Here is a 15,502-nt window from a genome sequence, read left to right as displayed (position 1 = left end):
GGTTCACGCCTATAGTGATGTTTTCTTCCACCATGAGATATCTTCTAAGGAAGCTTGACTGATGAATACGGTACTCTCATAATTATTGATACTTTTAGTCAAAGATAATTGACTAAAGTAGACTCAGTGCTGGGGGTTTGGATGACGTCATCGCACGGCATGGTAATACTTCACCACAGAAGAGGCCGGGAGCCAAACGCAGTGCTGGGATGTCTGCCCGTCAGTCGACTCAACAATTCCGCAGTAGCAGTCCCGTTGTCAGAGGAATTAGTTAAACATGGAGATGTAGTCTTCTGCGTCACCGAAATGTTTTTTTTTTTTCAATGAAATTAGGTAACACCAGGATGAGCAGGGAGGAGAAGATAAGGATGCTTCATTTAACATTAAAGAGGTTGGGACGAAGGTGAAAGGCATCATTACAAAACGAACCACTGAGTTCGGTTCTACCATTTTCCATTTAATTGCAAATAATTCTTCATCTGTATCTTACTACACAAAATCCTCAGTGTTTCTTTGAAAGCGCGAATAAAGAAACCATTCGCTTGTTCTGTGAAAAAGTTGAAAAAAATGGTAGAACCGAATCCGGTAGTTGGGTTTGGAATGACGCCTTCCCATTCTCATTAATTTTAAATGAAGTATCTTCATATTTTCCGCTCATCCTAGAGTTAGCTAATTTCAATGGAAGAAAAAACATTTCGATAAGTCAGTACGCGGAACTGCTACTGAGGAATTGTTGAGTCGGTTGTCGGGCGGACACCCCAGCATTGCGTCTGGTGTCCAGCCTCTTCTGTGGTGAAATACTGTGATACCGCTGGCGTCGCTCAAACCCCCAGAACTGAGCCTCCACTTTAGTCAATCGTCTTTGGTGAGACCGGTGGTGCCCTGGCAGGAAAAATGTCCTCGTTTAAATTCTAAACGTTGTGTAGTTTGACCGAACTACATGTTAAGAATCATCGAGAACGAGACGCATAGTATAATTACTTTCCATTCGGCATATACTCAATATATGAACGGTTCTAGTTCTACAGTGTATATGTGACACCAGACATTGTCATGGAAAATCTTTTGTCGGATGTACTGGAGCACTGTTCAGTCTAAGTTTCGGTTGCCAAATCTACTGAAAGGCAAAAAATCTCTGATGTTCAAACATATAACGTTGTAAAGAGAACCGCGTGAAATACATTTATCCTGACGCTATTTCCGAAGATTCTTTTCCACAATTGATAATCTTTTATTTCAATTGCAAGTTATGTAGAATGTTATGAAATGCGAACAATGATGTTTTTTATATCATATGCGTATGTGCAGGAAACGTTGCAATTTAGAAAACATCCTACATCAATGCGGTCACATTTATAATTAAAAATGTGAATTTTCAACTTATGATAGGTATCATGAACCTTCACTTTGAGGCGTTGTGTCAGGTAGTGTTATAATGTAAATTTCAATGAAAATATTCAACGATATGAACGGTGCGAACCTTGTAGCATACCGCCACCAACCTTCTCCACTGGTATAAATTAATCATTTTAGTTTCAATAGTTTCAATTTATTTCTGAATTGAGTATCGAAATAGGTTCTTGATTCATTTTGGTACGAAAACATTTTTTGCTTTTGTGTGTCTATGCTACTGTAGAAAATTAATTTCAGATGGATATTCTAGTAAACAACCCCCCTTAATGAGTGTAGAATTTGTGGGATGAATGGTGGATTCATTTTATTATTACATCACTCTCTATATATGTACATGTAGAGCAAAATTTATCTCATGAATGGAGAGTAGAAGACTGGAATTCACGCACTGAAATTAGATGTTTTTTTTTCAGAACTCACCACTAGAAGTAAATATGGAAGTAATACAAAAAAAAATGGAAATCAAAGACGAAAGTGATACGAATAAGGCGGTAACCAATCCTGGAAATACCGCGAAGGATCGAAAAACGCAGACAAAAAATAAATCGCAGTATAAACCGTTCCAATGTGATAGGTGCACTTTAGCGTTCACTCGAGCTTCTCACCTTGCACGACATCATCGAGTTCACACTGGAGAGCGACCATTTGGCTGCAGTCTTTGTCCACGTATGTTTGCTCGTCAAGACAAGCTCAAACAACACTTGGACTCTCACTTACAGTGGCCGAAGCGGAAGGCACTTAGCCTTGGTGGAACGCACCAGCAACAGCATCAGCATACATCATCGAGTTTACTTGGCAAAGGAAAACGTGGAAGGCCAAGAAAGGTGAACACGAGAACATCTATAATTCGCGAAGATCCGGCAGGACGTGACGACTGAAAAACCCCCCTGGGACGTCGGATCGTGACTGCGACCGGTAACAATCGGCGACAAAGAATTTCATATTTTCTTAGAGCTTTCAACTTTGCCATCATTGCCGAAAGGCTAGTAACTATGAAAATCCTAGTATCACGTGTCGATGAAAGTCACAATTTACTTATTTGCAGGCATTAGGATTTGCGAAATTACGAGAAATATAGATTTGATCGATTGATGACAAATTTGGAAGTCGACTTCCTTTATAAAGTAAACCATTATAGAATAGATTTACTAACCCTAATTTGGTCACTATACGCGATCGAACGACCCTGGTTATATTAAAAATCATTTCTATCTCCAATAGAATCACTAACTGAGCGTCCTCATATTCCGATAAAAACGCTGTCATCAAATGCACTCTGTAGGGTCTGAGCACATTTCGCAAGTCTCTACAAGCGTCGCATCTCGGGTACTTTAATTTAGTATAGAATATTAGTGCCCTTATTATTACGTTTCGATCTCCTGGTCGAAGCCGTGTAGCAAACCCATGGTGACCCTAACATGATCTACGCAGATTACGGCACCTTAACCTCCGAGTACACGTGACACAAGGGAGACATGTGCATCACGCCACGATAACCTCAGGATACACCGAGACGACGCAGTCCCCTAGGCTTCGGACAGTGACGGGACCAGAACGACTCGTTGATCGACCTCGACAACGACATCTGGCAGATCCATGTCACGTTATCCCACGACATCGCGATCACACTTTTCAGCCCCAAGAGGTATGTACACGTACTACGCAAGGTTTGGGGACCAGGTACGTAAGTGTCACAAGCCCTGGAACTACGTGTTCTCCACACATGGCCAAACAACGCACAGGGAAACTAAAACCACTGTCGTCAGTTCTGGCGGTAGGCGACAGTGACTCAAATAACAATAACCCCAACACCAAGGAACACCGCCTATTCTTCACCGATATCAGCTCTAATATCAAGTTCTTCGTGGATTCTGGGTCGATCATATCGATAATTCCACGAGAGGGCGACAACACCGTGAAAAATCCACTGATTTTCATCTGTATGCAGCCAACGGGACCACCATTCACACGTATATACAGCGACTGCTCAACCTCAATCTCGGTCTCCGTTGTGCAGTGAAGTGACCCTTCATCATCGCTGATGTGAAGACAGCCATCATCGGTGCAGACCTGCTGGCCTACTATGATCTGCTCATCGACCTTTAAGGCCGCTGTCTGGTGGCACCGGCACCTTGTTCGAGACTTCAATCTTCAACATCTCTCCAGTCGACAAAGCCCTTCAGTTGCCTCCATTCTACACGGTACTGCTGCAGAAGTACATCGATGTTACCAAGCTTGCACCGATTCCCACGATCAGCATCAGCAACCCAGTCGCACACCACATCCCTACCACAGGCCCACCTGTAGCCGAGCGCCCAAGTCGTCTAACTGAGGAGAAACTTCAGTCTGCCAGGCAGAATTTCGACCTGCTCCTACAGTTCGGTGTCATCAGAGTTTCTAGTAGTTAGTGGGCCAGCCCCATACACATGGTAGCTACGAAAGACGGCGCATGGCGAGCAAAAAGGGATTACAGACAGCTCAACTGACAAACAGCCTCTGATCGTTACCCCATCCCGCACACAGAGGACGTGATCCAGCGCTGTCATGGTAGCAGCATCTTCACGACCCTAGACCTGGTGCAGGCTTATCACCAGATTCCTGTAGCCGAAGAGGACATACCCAAGGCTGCGGTGACCACTCTGTTTGGCCTTTTCGGCATGCCACCTGGATTATGCAATGCCGCACATACCTTCCAAAGGCACATGGATAATCTTCTGCAATACTGTAAGTTTGCTGCATGTTACGTTGACGATACCATCATCTATTCCAGGAGTCCTGAGCAACATCAACTCCACATCGAAGTCATTCTCAAGCTGCTTCGCAACAACCACCTCTCGATCAACCCAGGCAAGTGTCAATGGGCTCAGGAGGAGGTCCAATACACCATCAACAGGCATGTGTACCGTCTACCAGCATACAAGGTGGAAGCCATCTTGACCTACCCCAAGCCAGGGACCATCGAGTACTTCCGGAAATTCCTCGGCATGGTTAACTACTATCGCCGCTGTATCCCTCTAGCCGCAGTGATCAAGGCCCGCTTGAACGAGTACCTGAAGCAGGCTAAGAAAAAGGACAAGCGCAAAGTCCCTTGGACCCCGGAATCGGAAGCAACCCTGGAAAACTGCAAGCAAAGTGTGGCCAAGACCACCAGAGCATCTTTCCTGTCTCCATCAATCCCTTTGTCTATCTCTAGGGACGCTTCCGATTCAGCCATTGGTGGTGCTCTGGAGCAGCTTATTAATAACACCTGGTAACCATTAGAGTTCTTCCCGAGGAAGCTGAGTTCCACGGAGCAGCGCTACAGTACGTATGACCGAGAGCTACTCGTCATCTTCTCAGGCATCAAGTACTTCAAAGATATAGTCGAGTACAATCCTCTACGCGTCTACGCGTTCCATTAGCGACTCAAGAAGGCATTACCCCGACAGGTCAATCAATCAAGCTTCATCCCTAAGTTCATGACCACGATCGTGCACGTAATGCGTGAGGACAACATCGTTGCCAATGCTCTGTCACGAGTGTGCACCATCGACATGTCCAAAGGCCTTAGCAGTGACATCATCTACGAGGCCCAACAAAACGATCAGGAGCTGGTGCGGCTTGCCAACAACATCAACAACGCGTTGAAGCTCCAACCTCTCCAAGCCAATTTTAATCCAGGCTGTTTACTGTACTCGCCCGGATGATAGGAGCCAACACGATCCACACTTCCCCATGCCGCTCTCAGGCAAACGGGATATTGGAGAAGTGGCACCGAACGGTTAAGGCTGCACTTATGTGTAATGCGCCTACACCATGACCAGAACTGCTGTCAACGGTCATGCTCGGGCTCCGGACATGCATGAAAGAAGACCTTAATGCCTCCGCTGCTCAACTCCTGTACGGCACCGAGCTCAGGATTCCAGGTGAATTTTTCACCACCGCCGACATGCCAGCAGAGGTAACCTTCTTCCTTGAGAAGTTTAGGGAGCATACACCTTCTCACACGTTTTCGTCCCAATTGACGCCGTGACGAAGCCTCTTGAACCACCATACTCAGGCCTTCGCCAAATCATCAAACGTTTCGACCATCGAAACTTCATGACCGACGTCGATGGTCTTGAAAAAAACATCTCGGTTGACAGGCTGAAACCAGCATTCATCGCGAAGGAGTCGCTCCCAGCATCAGGAACATCAACGGAGCCTACTACCTCTACATCACCACTGCCAGTGCCTGATCCTCTGCCATCAACTAGTATGGACAGGCCCCTCAGGGGGGGGGGGGGGGGGCAGTAGATGTGGCATACTCGTCGTCAACAGCAATGCGCCCATCAGCAGGTTTACCGACGGAGTCTCAACAGCGCCGCGGGCGCAGACAGGAACTTATCCCTGGGCGCGACGACGACTGGCTTCTCGCACCCTAGAAACCATCACTATTCTAAGTAGCATGTAACGGGCCACAGCTGTAGCCAAAGTTTGTAGTAGTGTATTTCAGGGTTAAATGTAAAATAAATATATTGTGGTATGTTTGGAAATATTAGTGCCCTTATAATTACGATTCGATCGCTCGGTCGAATCGTTGTAACAAGCCCACAGATTAATAGTTGGTGGCACCCTCCTGCATCATGGGGTCGCAACGCACCTACTTTGGGGTCACTCGAGTCGGCAGAACTGAGGCTCTATTTAGTCAATTCTTGTTGGATAGAGCAGTCGGATCCTTCAACTAATGCCCTTGGTTCTATCCCTTAATATTGACTAGGAGAGCGACAACTAATTTTTAATTCACGGGCGATTGATCCGGTTGATCGAGTGCCTTCGAGTGATCATATATTTATACTTTTCGTCTTTTTCTCTTCGTACCAGAAATTCTATTTAAACACGTAGTTTCTGTTCTGAGTATCGTTATGAGTAATCGACAACATAACAATATACTTGATTTTTTTTCTATTAAGGTGATTAAAATGAAGATCATCATTGATATAAAGGGGAGAGATTATAAATGATTTTTTATTTATTTATTCACCATTTTCCAAGAAGTAGGTGTGCCTTATGATTTTCTACAATATGTGGTGTCGATAGGCCTCAAGACGATTTATAGGTGCGTGCAGCGTGTCCTTTTTTGTAGTTTGCAGAAAATAAAAAGTTGTCAATGCGGCTGACAATAGAAAAAAAGCTTCAAGCTCGCCCATTTTTTTGCATAAGAAGCTGTATACTTTCTTGAATGTCTTAGGAGGATAAAGGGGTCAATATATTATGTGTATCTTAAATTCAATATATTATTCACTTATCACTGAATAAATTGTACAAAATTCTTCTAGGTTACGATGGGACACTCTGCAATGGAAGAGATTCTCAAATTCGGGGAATTCAGCTCACTCCTGAATAAATCATCATATTCTACTGATGCCAATGAAAGAACCAGGGAATATGATCATAATTCAAGGGAGGATGAAATTGAAGACCTGCGGTCTGTTGGGAGGGAATGCCAGGGCCGGGACTATGACGTTGAGGCTGGAGTAAAAATTGAATAGATGAATTGTTCAGGTAAAATGTCGGTTAAAATTATTCTTCCCCCTCTGTAGTTACACTAAGAGGAAATAGTGAGTACAGTAAATTGGAGCATTTCTTGGGTCAATCAATGGACGTACCTGAAATTTATAATGTGCAAAACTAAAATGCAGGGTTTCCCATAACGTGAAGGTAATATTCGTGGAAAAATGTTTAATGAAATCTCGCATTGTTTATTAGGAAGGCCTTGTTAATCAACGATTTTTTTAACAGATGAACGGTACATCTAGAGAATTAAATTATTAGCATTGAGTCTTATTTGAATGAAATCAAATTCTTTGTTTAGAGTCTTTCTGTTGATTTCAACGAAATGGTGATTGGGAGTAGATAGCATCATATTTATATCTATGAGATTTATTTAATGATATTAAATTAGAAACTCACCAATGGCAAATAAATAATCTATTGGATTCAGTTCTAATAAATTATTCTTGTGAAGCATGATTTCATTTCTAACTGATGAAGTCTTCCTTTGGGTCTATCATACACTGATTAATATTTCAGTAACAAAACGATAAAATTATTGAAGTCGAGGTCAATTACTGACCATTTTATAATGAATATCTTAAAATGTAGGAAACAGTACAATTTTGGTTGAATCCTTTTTCGTGTCCCTCACTTCGGTCTACAAAAAAGTTCGAAAATATCATTGTCTTCGTTTAATTAGGAAAAATTGCTCTGAATTTCTAGTAAAAGCTAAGTAAACTGAAACGTTTCTATCAGATCTCTATGCATCGCCAATGTTATTCATTTCAAACAGACAAAACGAAATGTAAATCACTTCTGAACTCGAAGTAGAGTGTCAGTACAAACTACTTGGATAAACACATTTATTTTACTCGAAATAAACCATTTTTAGGTTTTATTCGCATCTCTCTTCTAGACTGTTAGCATGAATTTACAATATTGAATTGAATTTAGTTCAATCGATTTTGATCAACTTCATTGCTCAATAGACAGTCCGAGGGGAAACATTTTTTTTACAATTAATAACGCATTAACAAAAGGCAGAAAATAAAAAATTGATCGAAGAGTTTGCCTTGAAATAAGCTCTTCAAATTGCATTCAAATATTTTTTTTGCCTTTTGGGATATCCTGCAGTATACTGAAATTCAATCGAGTTCCAAATAGTTCATTGAAAAGAACAAACTTGACCAACATCGTTTTGAGAAAGAATAAACAAATGTATCAATCTCCAAATGAACCAAAGAAATATTAGCAAATATTTTGTTATACGCCATAACGTCAAGTACAAATCTCTAAATATTGAGAGAAAATTACATTATTCGTAAGTGTGTGTGACAGTGATAAGATAAGGATTTTTCTTTAATCTCATCATAAGAGATCCATCTCATTTTTTTGCCAAATATTGCGTTGAATATTTTTTGTTTAAAAATTGGTATTTATGAGTTGGAACTGGTCCTTTGATATGGCTTGTTAATGTAAAAATACATTTTGTTGATTAGATACCATTATTGTTGCTTACACATTGAGTTACGAATATTAGTTGATCATGAATCATAAGAAACCCGTGCAATTACACGATGAGTGTCATTACTTAGGACATTTGTGTTTTAGATTAAGAGAATTGGGTGAGAAAGTGAAAGAAACGTAGCCGAATTTGGGAGTTTTAACAATTGACGTGCATTGATATGCAATCATTGGTAAAACGGCGGATTAAGAATACGGATGAATTTCATATCGTATTGTACAATTGTGTAGTATGTGTAAATAAAAGATGCAAAAAATCGCTTGGCTTTACTTTCTAACAATTATATTTACTGAAAACATTCCAATTTCTTAGACCACGCTGTTTCATATATGTATGTTTTCATTCCCTTTTTCATCAGAAATATACGGAATAAGATCAATATATATTAAGATGCATTAGCGTTATCAAGTTCCTTATATCAATATCCATGCTTATGTTTTCGATCTTTATAAACTATATTTTGACACATTATTCAATGTCTCACAATGATAGAGAGCTATATACAATTCTGATCGAGAAACAAATGAAATTTCTAAAGACACCAACTACCTGAAGGCCTATGATTGTTCGTACAGGATTGAAAAACTGTTCCGGAGTGACTTCCCTCGAAAAAAAATCAACTTGGCCCGTCCAAATGTCGCATATTCAGGCTTATCAGACATGGATTATCTTCACTCAGCTACTGAAATACTAATAAATTTCAGTTGAAATGCAATCAGTCGTTACTAATCAAAGAGAACACTGCAGCAATTACAAACATTATTGATGGATCATCCGATAATAGCTATTAGATGAACCCATAGGATGGATTATGAAGGTACCATCTACTATTACCACCGAGGGGTCATTCAGGGCCGAATACACAGAGTGAGAAATTCTTTAAAAAATACATGCCTGTTTTGTAATCAGACAATCAAAACAGTATTGAGTAAAAATTACGGAACAGTTACCCGCTTTTTCACTGAATGTCCTATCCTTTTTCTCGAAGATTTTGACTTTTTTCTTGAAAATTCAGACAAAAAGTGCCTAACTGTTCCGTAATTTTGACCGACTATAGGGCTTGACTGGCAAATTATGGAACACGCACGGTTTTTTAAAAGAATTTTTCGCTGCGTGTATCCTAACAGTGATCCCATATTCCAAGGAATTTCAGAAAAACTTCAGAGTGTAAAGTGATGGGAGAGATAGGAGTGGATTACGGGAGGAGCGAAAGAAGGTCGAGAAAATACTTCACACAACTCAAAAAAAGTTACTTTTATTAAAACAAAACGGTCGAATTGCAGATACAAAAAGTCACGGCCAATGTCGGTCAAAAAATGAGCCGAGCAAACCAAAAAGAAATTGAGCGCGTTATAATTAATTCCCACAATGGTCAAAGGTATTTTATTGAGCAGAGCATAGAAAATTACCGATTGGCACGCGAGATCGGTTGAGGCTATCGCACCAAAATCTGGAACAAATCTGAGAGCGATAACGAGTCTTTCCGATGTTAAGTGCCCTAGTTCCGAGGCCACTAGGGTCACCTGGGATCTTTGAGACGAATCGACGAGGTGTCCAGGACGTGGCGCCCCAGGTGTCGAACTAATGAAAGCAGTCATCGCAGGTAATCAGCCGTCACTGATTTCCGATAGCCCCAGTGAACAGCGCAAATCAGTGGGTGTGAATTCGGTGCCGCACATTCTCCCATGCTGTCAGCAGCTGCTGACGTCAACAAACTGATTTGCAACAAAAAGAGATCGAGAAAAAAGAAGATGGTCAATATCACCACTGGAGTCTATCAGCGATGTTCAGGGACCACTGCAGCCAGGATCGTCGGAGGCGTAAATTTCGCAGGTCTTGGGTGACTAGCTTCCGTTTCTGGCCAGGCTTCAAGATGAAGGACGTCAATCTTCAGCGAGACCTGGTCCAAACGAACTTAGCAATAAATCCAGTTATGGAGATGAGGGAGATAAGCTGCCTAGGATGAGCCTCAATCGGTGCTGGCCGAGATGGGCCATGGAGCCCGCTCCGCGATAGGCCGTTGGCAAGTGCTGCTGTCCGTCTTCATGGTAACCACCCTGACGAGCCCATCACCGCCAGAATGGAGAGCGATGATTTTGGGGAGAGGCCACCTCGTCGGGAGAAACTTTTCATCAGTAAGAAGGACTATAGATCCGATCTTTACATCATTCGATGGGTGATGCCCCTTAGAGATGGGCTGGAGGTGCTGCAGATAGTGGATCACCTTTTCCAAAAGCACTGGACTTCTGACAGATGAGCTGCCAACGAGAGAGACGAGTGATGTTCTATTGTTCCAGAGAAGGTCCAGGGGGAGCTCAGAGCTTGTTCAATTAGAAAATCTCCTCAAGTCCACTGCGGCTTCCCATTTTCCCGTCGGTCAGCAATAGGTGACCGAATTTGTCTGATTCCCTGGACGCCATGGAGAAGAGCTTCTTGAGTTCTTTATTAGGTCCGAGGAAATTTATCCCGCAATTCGAAACCAAATTCCTACAGAGCTCGTGCCGGGAAACAAAGCGACGATACACGGCTGTAAAGCCGTCGGAGGAGTAATCCAAGACGACTTGGAGATGAACCACGGACGTAGCCATACAGAAGAAGATCGTGAGCCGTCCGTTGTAGGACTTATGGCCATGTCCAAACGAGCTGGTCATGTGTGTTTACATCTCCAGAGATATCGTCAACGTATCTACTTTTCACGATCGGATCAACGGGCCGAAGGTCGAGAAATCACTGCACGTGGCGATGGTCAGCTAAAGTCACTTTTTTATTAAAAATAAATGTCAAATTAAACACTGCACAAACAACCACTAATGTCGTTACGAAAAAGGAGCCATCGAAGCATAGTTTAGCGGGTTATGGTGAGAAATAGCGATGGTCGAAATTAGTATTGAGAGCGAAGCACAGAAAACTAGAGATTTGCAAAGGAGATATCAGATGTTATCGTACGAACTTCGTCAAGTAGATTGATAACGGTTACTGGCCCAGAGACGGCAAATGTTGGAATTCTGGGGTATTAGAGTTCACTAGAACCTTCTAAAAGGATCGTTTATCCATGCAGGACCTGGCGCCTCAGATGCTAAATTAATTGACCACCGATCTTCGGTGGTAAGTCACCTGTGCGCGTTGACGGATAACCCGCTCAGCAGTGCCAAAGAGTCGAAGCGGGCGAGGGCTTCGGTGCACAACCGACCACACTCTCTATTTTATTCTCAAAGTTGTCTTGAGTTGGCTTGACAACGTCAACTTCGATGAAATTTTCAATACGCGTTTAGCGGCTAACGAATCCATCTTCAAGGAATGGTATTAAAAAATTTCAATGATGCTACCGTTCTCCCAGTAATATTGGCAGGAAATAATATGCACACCATATCAGCTGAGAAATATCGTAATGACTTTTCTAGTATTTTCATTATCAAATTATGTTCAAAATGCTATACCAAGTCTATTAGCTGGTGATTTGCAGATAATTTTCGTCGCGTATTTTCGTAGGCATTTTCGGTGCCGCATATTTCCGTCGTGATGAATTTCTTTATGTGTTTATCTTTGGTGATCTATTTTGTGATGGGAAAGGTGACGCTGGTAATAATACGGAAAATCAGCTCTTTATTACAATGTAATATAAGCGAGCTTGGCACATGGAGGTGTTGTGAGAAAAATATTAACGTAGGTACTAGTCAGGAAGAACAATAATCAATATTACAGCCTAATTTGTTAATCGATTATTATTCATGCTGGCATTCATTGGAATAGCTATAATATAAATCTGATAAACTTTTAATATACATCAGCTTCAGGACCGTCATGTACAGGAGATAAATTCACAGTAGAGAAAAAAAGTTGTTCTAATGAATATTTTGTGGTAAATATTGAGCTATTGTAATTAAGAGCCTTGGAACGTGTATAGTGGATTTTCAGTACGACGTAATTCTTGTGATAAAGTTGACAATAATTTTAAAGACAGAGAAGATCCATCCACAGTTGTCATCGATCTAAGACACTGTTTCAACCTTGAGCAAGCTTGAAACGGAGGATGACCAGGATTGAGCCAGATTGATGAACTATTAAGGGAAGAAGGCCAATTTTTGCCGAGAAACTCCAGCAATTTTTCGAAACCGCAGTATAATAATTTCGTATCTGGTACTGGTGGATATCCGCTATTCTGACACTCTTGAATGGCGCTACTTAGCCAATCCCAATCATTCCACTTGTCCTTGTAGTCCACCCTTTGATTATCCAGTTGCCATGTCAAGAGTATTCGGTACCTGTAAATACAAGATCGAGTTACCTATTGAGACAATTCCAAAGGAAAGCATATTGTTTCACGTTAGGCTATTTAGATTTTTTTTCCGTGAATATGTGACAATATTTTGGACATATGGAAAATAATAACTAACACATCATACTTTTCATATGTAGAAATGGGACCGTTTCTTACATCTAAATTATTATCGACTAAGGGGAGAGGAATTATGAAGAACCAAACGAAACGAGGATTAGACGAATATAGCGAGATCATTCGAGAATATGATATGAAAAGCCGTGTTTTTCGTATCGTGTTTGCGATTATGAATGACTCACTCGTCTCGGCCATGTTCCTCGTTTCTATTGTCATATATCCTAATATTTTTCTCCACATTTCCACATCATCCCTCCTGCATAGACTAGTCAGCATAACACAGAAAATTTTCATGTTCAAGAAATCATAGACCTACGCTAATGAGTGAAGTGTTTCACAGTATTAGAAATAAAGGCAGAAATATTCGCACATTTGGTGCTATTAATTCCAAAACATTTTAAACATATCTCAGTCAACCAACATTAGGAAAAAACCTCTTATTTTAAGATGTTTGACATTTCTATCAATTAAAAGACGGTTATACACCATCGTTTTAATATTTCAATCCTGAAATTATAATATTTTCCGAACCCCATTTTTTCAATCAATTATCTATCATTTTATAACTGATTCAGTCACGTTAAATAATTAAAATACTCGGACATTTTACACTTTGAAATACTTACGACCAATCCAATGGATTATTTCCGAACTCAATCTTCCTCAATTGTGTCATGAGCGGCATCAAGTTGTATTCAATTGTCTTGAGTTTGTTATTAGCGATATTGAGAATATTCAAATTTGGTAGTTTGTAGTAAACATTGTAATCAATAGCGTAAATGTTATTAAATGATACGTCCAAAGTTCTCAAATGCGTCAGATGAGTAAACCAGTCACCTGGTATCCACGTCAAGTTGTTACCCCAGAGACTCAGCTTCTGCAAATACACGAGACCCCAAAGTGCAGTAGCCTCGATGGAGCGAATTCGGGAATTGTGAATGTCCAGTGATGTGAGAGTGGTGTAGAAAGTTGAAAACGGATAGCTGGAAAAAATTGAAATTTCAACATAATATCTAATAGGTCTTCGGCAGGATTTGTATCTTCATCTCATAAATATGTAATTAAATGATGAAGTGAAGTAAATAACTTCATCTTCAGGCTTAGTGTATAATAGTTTATCCCAAAATCGAGAATCAATAGACAAATGTTCCCATCTCAACAGACCTTTTTCCTTTACGAAAGAATTATGATGATCATTCCGCCATTGCCCCCATTTTTCAGATATTCATCAAGATAACTATCTAGAGTAAGCTCGTTTTACTGCTTTTCTACGAAGATCGAATATTGGTCGAATATACCTGAATAGCGCTCCCGCCACCGTAAACGATCGAGCTATTGACGATCGTTCCTTACAGGGTTTTCATTTTTTTTTCTTCGTCAATTTATTTCCCGAAGTCATAACTCATGTTGCTTCTCATTGAAGTATATGCTATAATTTGGTCCTTTTCTTACATTCTATGTGACGTGTTTATGATAGGCCATCGTGTGAGATTGGGCTTTTAATTACTGGCCACGAGACCATATGCTCAACTTCCTTTCCACGACTCTCATTAATCTCAATTTTTGAATTCATTTTAAAAGTTGAGTCAACATTATGACGTGCAGTCAGCCATGCCCGTTAACAGAGGCCTCTATAAACATTGACCTTTTTGATGCCTACATGGTGAAGATATTCCTCAACCATCATCTTTTCTCCACGGGGCTGTGGCAAGTCATGAGATGTCTACTGAACAATGAAGTACGGAATCAAAGCATTGAATAAGTGATCATTTTAAACAACGATCATTAAGTAAAGTCGTCAGGAAATAAAAAACCAGTCAACGCACGATCAATGATTTCAGTCGGGAATTTCATCACTTATTGTCTCATTCTCAATCTCTCTTTTTTTAAATTGGCGTCAAGGGGGGCAGTTTCATCTCTACTAATTGTTTAATCTCAGGCACGATTTTTTTTTGTTCTTTTATTTTACATTTATGATTTACATAATGGTTTCATTGCTCACTTGTCTGGATGTTTTTCACAATTTCGGTAAAATTGGTAGTACTCAAGACTGCGTCGTTCCTTTCCTTAAAAGCAACCACACCACTTTTTTCCATAATTTTTTCTCAAAAACATATTGTTTTAGTTTCTTTGGAGGATCATGCCGGCCTGATCAACACTCGTTAGAAGAAGAAAGTTACACAAACAAGATTAATTTCGTATTTCAGGTGGGTCTGAAGAAACTTCTGTTATTACTTTCTATGTATCTGAAGTAGATCATGGTTCAAGTACTCACCCTGAAATAACCATCAAATCTGAATCCTGAATCGTAATGGCAGTTGTATTTTTATAAGCGTGATCAATCTTGTGATTCAGCGTTGATAGTCCAACACATGTGTACTCGACACCAATCGGAAAATAATAGACAGAAACCATGCATTGCTCTTCACTAACCGAAAAACGAAACCATCCAATAAAAAGTAATATCTTCCAAAAATTCTCCATACTCTGACTGAAAGTTATCAATTCACAAAAATAATACTGAAGGATGGTTGAATGCCTTCGGGCGATGGCCTATTGTACGAAATTTCCCTTTTCGTGAATGCTCTTCTGCGATAGAGCACGTTTAAAGCTAAAACTCAAACTAACATTGAAACTCCAGTTATCATCCACTG

The 15,502-nt window shown here is 40.7% G+C and overlaps 2 protein-coding genes across 9 annotated transcripts in view; one reads left to right on the top strand and one right to left on the bottom strand.

Annotated features, from left to right (window-relative positions):
* LOC135172901 (zinc finger protein 16-like) overlaps window positions 1-8,710 on the top strand; it is a 28,680-nt gene extending 19,970 nt beyond the window's left edge. For 2 of the 8 annotated variants that reach the window (XM_064139398.1, XM_064139397.1), the window contains exons 6-7: window positions 1,812-2,237; window positions 6,711-8,710. In XM_064139398.1, the coding sequence (XP_063995468.1) occupies window positions 1,812-2,237; window positions 6,711-6,923 (639 nt within the window). In that variant the 3' untranslated portion in view covers window positions 6,924-8,710. The other 6 variants (XR_010301207.1, XR_010301208.1, XM_064139399.1 and 3 more) reach the window with 6 other exon arrangements.
* Window positions 8,711-12,156: 3,446 nt separating this feature from the next.
* LOC135170198 (uncharacterized) lies at window positions 12,157-15,485 on the bottom strand. The gene is made up of 3 exons (XM_064135790.1): window positions 15,124-15,485; window positions 13,475-13,831; window positions 12,157-12,714 (listed from the first exon to the last, which is right to left on the bottom strand). Exons 1-3 carry the CDS (start codon window positions 15,330-15,332, stop codon window positions 12,333-12,335), a joined length of 948 nt encoding a protein of 315 aa, XP_063991860.1. The 5' UTR covers window positions 15,333-15,485; the 3' UTR covers window positions 12,157-12,332.
* Window positions 15,486-15,502: the final 17 nt, after the last annotated feature.

Source organism: Diachasmimorpha longicaudata, chromosome 2, assembly GCF_034640455.1.
Source record: "Diachasmimorpha longicaudata isolate KC_UGA_2023 chromosome 2, iyDiaLong2, whole genome shotgun sequence".
Classification (NCBI taxonomy): Eukaryota; Metazoa; Arthropoda; class Insecta; order Hymenoptera; family Braconidae; genus Diachasmimorpha; species Diachasmimorpha longicaudata.
The sequence above is the reverse complement of the archived record's forward strand: the minus strand, read 5'-3'. Positions and strand labels throughout refer to the sequence as shown.

Bases quoted from the DNA above. Each gene is read 5' to 3' on its own strand.
- LOC135170198 (XM_064135790.1), bottom strand. From the start codon at position 15,332: ATGGAGAATTTTTGGAAGATATTACTTTTTATTGGATGGTTTCGTTTT. The intron at 13,832-15,123 runs GTGAGTACTTGA...AATTTTTTCCAG, and splicing joins GATTTGATGGTTATTTCAGG to CTATCCGTTTTCAACTTTCT. The intron at 12,715-13,474 runs GTAAGTATTTCA...TTGTATTTACAG, and splicing joins AATAATCCATTGGATTGGTC to GTACCGAATACTCTTGACAT.